The 11,113-nt window shown below is 29.9% G+C and overlaps 1 protein-coding gene across 1 annotated transcript in view; it reads right to left on the reverse strand.

Moving 5' to 3' along the window:
* Window positions 1–7,504: 7,504 nt before the first annotated feature.
* Window positions 7,505–11,113, reverse strand: part of LOC101509974 (KH domain-containing protein At4g18375) — a 6,178-nt gene continuing 2,569 nt past the window's right edge. The window contains exons 4-8 of the mRNA XM_004485954.4: window positions 10,706–10,945; window positions 10,358–10,621; window positions 9,573–9,628; window positions 9,331–9,433; window positions 7,505–8,359 (exon numbers count right to left, since the gene is read on the reverse strand). Coding sequence (XP_004486011.1) covers window positions 8,228–8,359; window positions 9,331–9,433; window positions 9,573–9,628; window positions 10,358–10,621; window positions 10,706–10,945 — 795 coding nt within the window. The 3' untranslated portion in view covers window positions 7,505–8,227. The remainder of the gene's footprint in view (window positions 8,360–9,330; window positions 9,434–9,572; window positions 9,629–10,357; window positions 10,622–10,705; window positions 10,946–11,113) is intronic.

Below are 11,113 nucleotides of genomic sequence, written 5' to 3' on the forward strand. Positions count from 1 at the left end.
ACTTCATCTTTTAATTAAAAAAAAAAACGCTTACACTTCATCTCGTCTAATATCTTATTAGCACGTATCTGACTATAGCTTCAACCTATATAAAAATTTGTTGTCTTAAAAATCGTAGAGAAACAAAAACAGGTCAGATCATATAATCATGATATAAAAACAGGGTTCTGATGTATTGCAATCATGTTCTTAAGACTACTTAATTTATGAATAAAAAAAGATTATCCAATTTCTATCAAAATTAAAGCCAGCCTGTTATTACTAATTTATTTCCCCTAAATTTCTTTTTTGGAACTTATGTGTATCTTACATGATGGGTTTTCACACAATCAAATGGATTAAGTTTTTTGTTTTACAGAAAATCACTATAATTAGTGTTTTTATATCCGCCTTTGAAAAAATAACACAGCGATTTAGCTAGAAATATAAAGATTTACATGCAGAAGATCCATATTTCAATTCCTAAATCCTAATATCAACACTTTTTTCTTTCCCTTAACATATATACTAATTATTCTAAATATAATTAAATGTTAAAATTAAAATTATTTATATTCATCACAAACCTCACTTGTGGATGATATATATATATAAATGTGTCTAATGGATCACATGGCATGTGCACTTAAGACTGATCTCGTAATTTAAATTTGGATCCACTCATCCAAGAAATTACTAACTAAATAAGAATATACACGTACACGTTGTGGCATGTGTTCATTCATGACATATACTTTGTGAACACTCTTAGTTTCACGATTATATAAAGATTGCAATTTCCGTACTCGTATGGAATTAAGTACAAACACAAAACACGCAAATTAAATATATAACCCTACTTTACCACTATCAACTTTGGAATGCAAATATGGTCAACCCCTATTTTATGAATAACGATTAAAGCGAGTTAGGTTATAAATAGTGACTCATTAAGGTCAAAGTAGGTCATATGGTTTAAAGATTAATTGTTACATTTATAGTAATAAGTTCTTTACATCGATTACTAAAATTTATAAAACTAACCTTGTCGTGATGTATGAGTCACATTCTTATAAAATGATTGATTGCTAAAGTTTAAAAACTTAAGTTTCTTCAGAGATTCAAAAATGTATAAATGCATTAATGTTTCATTAGAATTAGTACTACAGAACAATCAAATTTTGAATATATATTCTTAAACTTTTACTAACAAAGTTCAAAACATTTTTCATGTTATATTTGATAACATTCAAAGATTTTAAGGTGGAATATGTCCATTATTTTTTCTTGTCTCAAAAGATATGATAAATATTATCATAAACTGTACAATATCATTTTAAATTCTGAACAAAATATTTAACTTAACAATATTAATATTTTTTTAGTTGATTTATGACTTAAATATTGTCACGTTGTTTCTAAATATTCATAGGATTCTAAAATTGGAGATAACAGATTTATGTACTAATTAATACTGATTTGGATAAAATAAAACGTACATTGATCACTTGTGTTAGATTCTAATGTAATACTAGTTTTGCATAAAGTACATGTGTTATTTTTGTACGATAATCTTTTATAGTTCAGTTTTTCTTTGCGACTTTACGTATTAATCCGGACTAGGCTTAAAGTAACTTTTAATTTAGTTAACTTGTTAATTTTGCTTGAATACATAGTCAACTTCACAAGTTACAACCATGCACATCGTTTCTTAAATAATATTAAAAACATTAAAGATAAAAAAGCAAATAAGTAGTAATGATACGTCACTAAAAGTGGTCATGGGTGGGTTATCACATTTGTATTCTCACGATCAACAAAATGATTTCTGACGTATCACAATTTGTTATGAATTATACATTTTTTTGACAGGATTAAGAATGATAGATTTGTAGGCTCACACACGATAATTGATTTAAATATATTATTAGTCTCAATAAATATATTATTTTTTATTTTAATTTTTGTAAAAAAAAATTATTTGGATATAATTAATGTAAAATCACATACAACTTTGGTCATTGATCCATAACATCAACGTTATTAAAAAAAAAAAAAGGAAACAATTGTAGCATGCGACTCTATAAATGTACACAAACACATATCTTTTATGATATATTAAAATTAAAATATTTTTATATTATCAACTAATAAATTTATTTATTTATCATTTAATAATTAATATTATTTTATATAAAAAATATGAATATAAATTAAAAGAGGGGTTTTTGAAAAACATGTCTTCTTCTATGCCATAGATCATATAACTCTTCTCTTTTTTACTCTATTCATCAATATCTCTCTACTTTCATTTCCTTACCAAAAACACAATTTACTTCAAAATATACCTTCTAGTTGAAGGGTTACAAAAATGCTTAATAGATGAGGATGATGTTAGTACCAACACTCCACATATATGACTCTAAAACTTGTTTTTGCTCTTCACTCCAGCAATATCATCCACTTTCTCCTCCTACCACATTTATGTGGTATAGAATTGAAAGTAGAGACATACAATTCCATGGTTTATGACAAAGAAGAAGACAAGTTTTTCAAAAACCCTCAAACTGTTTTAATTTATATTCATATTTTTTTTCCACAAAATAACATTAATTATTAAATGATAAAAAAATAAATTTATAAATTAATGATATAAACATTTTAATTTTTAATATATCATAAAAGATATTATATTGATATACATTTATAAGGTCCTATGTCACAACTCTTTTTTTACAACGTTCATTTGACGTTAGAGACTAAAGTCTATGATTTTACATGGACTATATAAACAAAAAACTTACTAAGACTAAATCCAAAAAGTGATATATTTACACAAACCAACGATATATTTAAATCCGCGACAATTTAATTAACATATTGATAACCAAAACAAGAAAACTTCAAAAATAGAAAAGTGAATTTAACATGAAATTTTAGAGTTAAAAACTATTACAACAAACCATTTAGGCCTTTAACGAAAATAAAGATAGAAATTATATCATTAGTCATTTCATTGAAGTGATCCATGACTTTTGTAAATTAAAGAGTTAGATATGCACCAAGATAAAATTAAACATTTAAAACGGAGTGTTAAATTTGTGAAAATGACTAAATTGACAAATATTCTTTAATATAAGAAAATAAGATCTTATTTCACAAATTTGAGATATTATGACCCTTTACATTTTCAAAGGCCAAGATGCTAAATTAACTTTTTTAGAATTTTCCAACTCTTCCTTCTCTTGAGTTTGATGAATGTTGTATTTTACACCCAAAAATATGAATATCTCAATACATACTTATAATCAAATTATGATTTATGGTGAGAAATTGTTCCTTCTCGGGAAAACATTGTAAAATGCAAATTGACTTGTACGGTTTGTTAGAATTTTGCACAAAAATCGATTCAATGATGAAAAGCTATTTTGGTTGTGATGTAACTAGCATGTTGCAGTGTGGTCCATATTCTTGTGGATTGTGTTGTGTAACAAGTTGCCGTCCAAAAAAGGTCTTCTTGTTCAAGTAGTCTATTTTAGACTCATGAAAATGTTAATGATACATGATAATAATACACCTACAACTAATAATAATAATAATAATTTGTCACATCCACGAAATATTTAATAACAATATTTAATTTTAAAACTGTTTAATATGATGTGACAGATTAAATAGTTATAATCAGACAATAGTGTAAAATAACTTTATATTAGTAGTGCACTATTTTTAAACTCTAATAATAAACATGTTTAAAATTCGGTGGGTACACTCCCATAGTATGATTGTTTATCACTTTCAAAAATGTAACTTCAACCAAATTGCAACGTGATAGTTTGAATCTTGCAAATCCAATAACACTCTAAACCCTGTCTCAATTAAATCGTTAAGTATAATGTTTTATTCTTTTCACGGCTACATTTTGGTAACGCCATATAAGAAAAACAGAGTTGCATAGTAAATTATTGCATCCCTAACATGAATTTTAAGAAACTAAAAAATGTTGCATTCAATGGACACACAATAGGTGGGAGATCCACCTTAGTTCCAAAACTCTTTGTTTTTACTAGAAGCTTCAAAAAGTGTGTGAAAGATTTTTTACTCTATCATTGTTTTCAGATTTTTATAGGGTTTAAATTCGTACAACTACTATTCATAAGTATAAAATCCCGTAGTTTATTTGTTAATTGATAATTTATTTTAAAGAAAATATCTCTACCATTTAAGATACATGTAGATATCTATTTTCAAATGACATTTATGAATGTCTAAAATTTTGTATGTATGATCCATCATTAATATACTATGACTATGATCCACCAATTGAATTAATTAAAATCACATATTGTCAAAAAGTTATAGAAAGGTTCAATCAATTTGATACCTGACATCATATCTTTGTATAAATATACATGGTTTTGATTGGAAAGTCGTCATCACAACCAAATACTATTGAAACATTATTGTAATTCCTAGTTTCCATTTCATTTAATTAATGAGCTCAAATCAACTTAAACACACGTAATATAATAATAATAAAAGAAAATTCATATAATAATAATAATAATAATAATAGTAATAATAATAATAATAATAATAAAATAATAATAATAATAATAATAATAATAATAATAATAATAATAATAATAATAATATTAATAATAAAATTAACAAGGTTTCCGAAATTAAAGTTTTAATACAATTCTAATCCTCAATGAATCATACACCTAAACATGAAATAGTTGACAGATTAATCAATCTCCGAGACAAACCCGAATACTTAGCGCAGATGACATCATCAACGTATGCAACTAATAAGGGAAATGCTAAACTCAAAAGTATTGAAAACTGTGTTCTAAACTTTGAAATTGTGAAAAAAGGAGATTTTACACTCAACCTTAAGTGTCATTAAGACACTTGTTAGCATGATCCAACTAATAACACCCATTAATAAAAATGGTTGCCTATGGACCAAACTAAAACTAGTCATCCTTACAAAGAATGACGGAAAAGAATCAAAGAGTTAGGGGAAATGTATATACGGAAAAATAGAAGAGAATTGAATGGTTGGAAAATTTATAAGAACCGAGAAAGTAGGGGGTTTATCCAAGTATATATATATATATATAGGGAGTATATCAAATGAAATGAACTTTACAATGAGAACGAGAGAGTGTGATAGTTAAATTTTGATCATATAATCATACTTTATGATTAAGAGTTAGGTAAATAACACATGATTATTTAAAAAGTCACAACTTTTTCTTCTAATCTTAATCATCTATGTATAGTTAACCTGAAGTGAGACTCTACGGAGACTTTTTTGTCAACGTAGGCTTATCAAACTAGAAAGGGCATCCAAGAGAATATATGACTAGCTTAGTCAGTCAGGAAGGCCAAATTCTCAACACTAACCCTCATTTTATCTAGTTGATCGTAGCACATTATAGAAAGAAGGCTTGCATCATGTTTGGTTATGCGTCCAAATAACTAATATCGTGTACTAATACCATTTATGTTGTGATTTTATGAAGCTAAGTATCGGAGCTTCTGTCTCAATGCATGTCACCGGTAACTTGGCAGCAAGACCAAACATTGGCTTAATGTCTCTTTGTTTTCACGTTGATGTCATGTATCATTGCTCACGTGGCATTTGATTTGCTATGCCATAATCTCAAAGAAAACAAATTTTGACAAAGATGAAAATCAACTGTTTCAAAAAAAAAAAAATGAAGGATTTAAACAAAACTCATAATCGAGGATCAAAACTCATTGTCAAAGATGAAGCAAAATGTCGAGAGAAGTTGATGGTAGACAAGTCCTCCCCAAACAATTTGAATTTAGGTCTGATTATTTTAAAGTTGAATTGTGACAACATAGCTTCAAATGGGAACCTCAATAAGACCTTGGGTTATGCTATTTAGACTTCAAGTCATTTGAGGGTGTCATAGTTAGTTTCCATCTAGGTATGTGTTTGCGAATCGTTCTACTTATGTGATATTTAGGAGTGTCAATATTAGGTGTTCGCGAATCATTCTACTTATGTGATATTTAGGAGTGTCAATGTTAGGTGTTCGCGAATCATTCTACTTATGTGATATTTAAGAGTGCCAATGTGAATTTAAAGTGGTTTGGCTATTGCTCGAGACCTTGATGAATGAGAATTGTGAGAAAAGGTGTTTGACTAGGTCAAGCTCCCGACTATGGAATAGATAAAGGACAAAACCATTGATTGAATTGGGAGAGAGTGAAGTTGTGATTGAGCGAGGATTATAGTGGAAAGGTTTCATGATATGAAAATATTTGTTAAAGAGGAGACTAAAATAGATATAGATTATCAGCAGAGACTAAAGGACTGTTTGATTTAACTTATTTGAACTTATCTACTGACATAAACACTTGCAAAACTGTTTGGGAAAACTTATGGAGACATCTTACAATAATGTTTATAAGTTGTTTTCAGCTAAATTTCACATGCTTTCTAAGATAGCTTATAAAATCACCTTATAGTTTAAATGGAAACGGTTTGACTTTATTTTATCTTTTGTTGTAGAAAAATAGCTTATGCACTTATATGATAAACACTTATGTTGTAAGCGTTGAATTTAGGTATAAATAATGCTAACACATTCTTCAATACATATTTTTCAATACACTATTATTGGATAAAATTCACATGAATCCCAACAATTTTAAATGAAACCCACACAATTTAGTGGGACCCATGTAAATTTCAACCAATAGAAGTGAATGCGTTGAAAATGTGTGTTAGAGAGTATGTTGTTAACACTCATCTTAAAGTATTTATCCAAACGGGACTTAAAACAATATATTCTGAATTTTTGAGTATATCTAACATATTTTGTTATTTATTAGAATCTAAAACCGGAGTGAGACATATTGGCAGAGATTAAATACATACTTAAGCCATCAAAGAAACCTTGAGGGGTCAGTCACAAATGGCATGGGAAGAAAGGTAAGAACATAGATGCTGTCGGAATGATATTAAATGCATGGCAACAGTTAATTTGGATGTTTTTCCAGCAAAAGATGGGGATACAGCTATGAGTTAAATGCTGATATGATAGGATCACGTAATCTTAACCCACTAGTCACATTAGTCAAAGAGAAAGGTCTGAAGAGGTGATGCCTAACCAATACCAACAACTTTAATTTTCATTTGGGAAAATCCCAAAAATTGGATCAGTTTAATATCTTGGTTACCAAAATTCAGTTATCAACTATACAAGTTGAGTTGAAATAAGTTGCAGAAATAAAGCACGTGTAGAGATCAAATCATGAATTCAAATTGATAGAATTGGGAGACTCAATGAGATATATGTTAAGTTGCAATCAGGATAATGTATATGCTGCAGGTAGCAGATATAGATATCATGTTAACATGATTTAGGAGATCCAATAAAATCATTTTGAGCCACGTTGGAAGAGGGGAAGGACTGTTACAATAAAATGCAGTAGCAGACATTTCCGAGTGAGTGGAATCCATCACAAGACAACCAAGAAGTGAAAAGGAAGAACACGTGTTCTACAAAATATATTCCACTGGTTTTGCAGATTACAGGCATATAATAAAGTGCCATTGGTGTGGTAACAAGCTGACCAGAGGCCTGGAAATCAAACAGTAAATAAATTGTCATGTTTTCAAATGCCTTCACTTACACTGAATTATTATTAGATACAAGAAATAGCGAGGAGGAAAATGATCGGCAAATTTTCAACTTCGCGAGGCAGCTTCTATATTTTTGACTGAAGAACTCACAAACCATGGATACTGGAAAGAGAAAATCGCAAGAGAATCTTGCATTTTGTTTGCATCAGTAGGACCGATAATTTCAGCAAGAAAGGAGAACAGAAGGTTGAACTAGAAGAAACAAGTCAACAACATAAACAACGCTTTATGGTTCCTCCGATAATAAGATGATTCCATACTAATCAATGGAAAAACAGCATGAATGGACAAAAGATTCTACATTTCTAAGACAAATCACAGATGAAGAGAAGATTAAGAAAAAGCGAAGAAAGGAACTACAGCTCCAAGATACTAAACCAGCAATGGTTGTTCGTCACAATCTTGCTAGTCACTTATGGAAGAGTCAGGAGTCCAGTCAAAGAACCCTACAGGATATACTCTCCAGACCAACCTAATGTAAACGGAGTAAGGGGAATGAATAGATGCATTGAGAATTAATTTTTTCACCTCCAAAACACCTGAAATAACTCTGAAAACTTATGCAGCCATTATAAAAGCCTGGATCAAGTTTTCAGCTGCGCGCTTTTGTTCAGATGTGCCAGAAATAAAAGCAATACGATCACCCCGGTAAGATTTGGATTCAGAAATCTCTACTGTTGCTCCTGAAATCTGAATTGAAACAACCCGGCTTAAAATACGCAATCAATGAAGTACATGTGTAATGGATATCAACAAATTAGTAGTCCATGCTATTTCAAAGATGTATAAACTTGATTGAGTTAATTTTTTTTTCTTTTTATGATTTCAATATTAAATTACAATTTTTAGTTTTTAGTTGTTATTTTAAATACTATTTCATTTTATTAAATTTTTTATTATTTTTATGAGAAAGAACCCAAAAACAAATTTCTTATTACGATTTTTCGTTTTTAGTTTCTAACTCAACCTACCTCTTGAAATAAAATTTTAAATAGATGGTCATATGATAGGATAAGAGACAAAAGATTGAGTTATCCTATCTCGTTGCCTCAACAAACACTAGATTAAGACAGGGTTTGACAGCTTCTCATATCATGCTTCTCTTATCCTTACCATAAAAAACCCTTAATACTCTGTTTTTTCCTGATTAGTTACTGTACAAAACTGTTGTTTCCATCTTATGACAAATCACTCCACATGGTGAAAAAAGTCAGATGTCTAACTTCTACTTTACTACAGATGACTGGATGCATAAGATGCATACTATCACAATGCAGCCAAGGGAGGAGTCACGTAATATGAAACATTAAGAATTAAACTTGACCATGAATTATTTTCCTTCGGCCATAGAATATGTTAAACAATAAAAAAATATTTAATAAAAGCTAGATCTCATCTTAAAGTATCTTAATTTAGTTCTTAGGATTTTTTTTATGAGTATCTCTTATTTTCCATATTTCTCAGTTTTTTTCATGATTTATTTTCTTATTTATAGATAAGGGTTCTAGGTCTAGTAATGTATTATCTTTCACATTACGACGAATGACTGGCTTGATTGCATAGCAATCAAAGAATCCCAATAGAGAGGTATGCCTTTCAAACCGTGAATGATTTCCCTCTTCCGTAGAATAAAAGTAAAGTAAATTAAAATGTGAACTAACCTTCCTGATATTGGCTAGATTTGCCCCGCCTTTACCCATCACTTTGCCAACAGCATTAGCAGGAACCAACATCTCCAATGTTGACAGGGGAGGCATACTATGTCTAACAAAGGCAAAGAAACATGAGATGAAAATTCCAAATCAGCTTAACATATGGCTAAGGAAGAGAGGGACAAAGAAAAGGGACCAACTCAATTGTAAATTATAGAACAAATATAACTTCAATAACAGTATACACTAACCCTTCATACAGCTTGGAAGCATATGAAGACATAGATCCATAGCCATCGTCCCCCATCTTTTATAAAGAAGCAAAAAAGTGAAAATATCAGTTACATTAACATATGATCACAAATTGAAAATAGAAGTGGATTATGTTACAACAGAAAGACAATAAAGATAGAGCCAGAAGCAAGTTTCCATATATTGTACTAGTCTACTAGATAAGATAGACTTTAGACCGTGCTGGAAGAAATAATGATGAAAAGAAAGCTAAACTCCATCGGCATTCACTATAACTACTTGACTATAACAGTACTCATAACTTCATAACGACTATATCCAAACAAGTCAACTAAAAACTTAGAAGATAGACTTTGCATTGTTAACTAATATAATTTCAATTTGTATTGCTACAAGATTTTACTGTTTTAAATTAATGTACAGCTGAAAAAACATCCTTACCCATATTTTATATGATGAAGAAAATAAAATTATTTGCTGCACCTAAACTTGATGAAATTGTCTAATTAGAATTAGTCTCAAAAGAATAATATCAATGAACATAAGCATTGGGCATAAGATATTACCAAGCCTTAGTAAACTAATATAACATAAGAGTATGACATTTACCAACAACAACGAACAGGACTAAATATTTTTTAAGACTTAATAGTAGAAAGAATTTCACCCCAAACATAGACTTGACTACTTGAGGAGAAATGTGGAATAAAACAGTGAATAAAAATATTCTGTCAAATAACATTGAAGCAAACCTTCTTTGATGAAAAGGAATACATTATCATACCGAGTAGGAATCATATCCATAAAGGCTGCTAGAAGAATGCATGCCCAGTCCAGTTCCACTTCCAGTCCTCTGATCATAAGCTAGTGCAGCAGTGGGAACTGAAGGCGCCATAGATGGTGCTGAAAGAACAGAACTGCCCGAGTAGAAGGATTCAGCACCTATGGGGGGATTATGGTCAGTGTCCCTTTTTTTCAATACATCCTCCCTTAGTCTCAAGACTATCTGGATTAGTGCATCTCTCACACAATCAACTTCACCAACCACCTAAATCATAAATTGAAAAAGAAGATTGAATAAAACTGATAAACAAATTACACAAAAAAAAATGAAGTGAAAAATAATTCAAACCTCAACGAGTTCATCATTGTCCTCTGCATATTTAGGCTTATTACTTCTTGAGATTTGAATATCAGCCTTAGTTCTCTTCCGAATTTCATTTATGATTGAACCACTTCTCCCTATAATACACCCTATCACTTTAGACGGAACTAGGAGCCGGATTGAAACCGGAGTATCATCTTCATCATTTATCTTCTCTTGCAGCAGTAGAACAGCTTCAACAGCTATGGATTTCAGATCACTTGAAGACTGCAAAACATACATACTACATGATAATTCATTTCTTATGATAACAGATGATAATTCATTTCTTACGATAACAGAATAGCACACATTCCATGATTTTCATTTTCTAATTATTTCATATAACATTGAGAAATGACACCCCCCCCCCCCCCAAAAACAAAAAAAACGGAA

The sequence above is a fragment of the Cicer arietinum genome, chromosome 1 (assembly GCF_000331145.2).
Source record: "Cicer arietinum cultivar CDC Frontier isolate Library 1 chromosome 1, Cicar.CDCFrontier_v2.0, whole genome shotgun sequence".
NCBI classification, from domain to species: Eukaryota; Viridiplantae; Streptophyta; class Magnoliopsida; order Fabales; family Fabaceae; genus Cicer; species Cicer arietinum.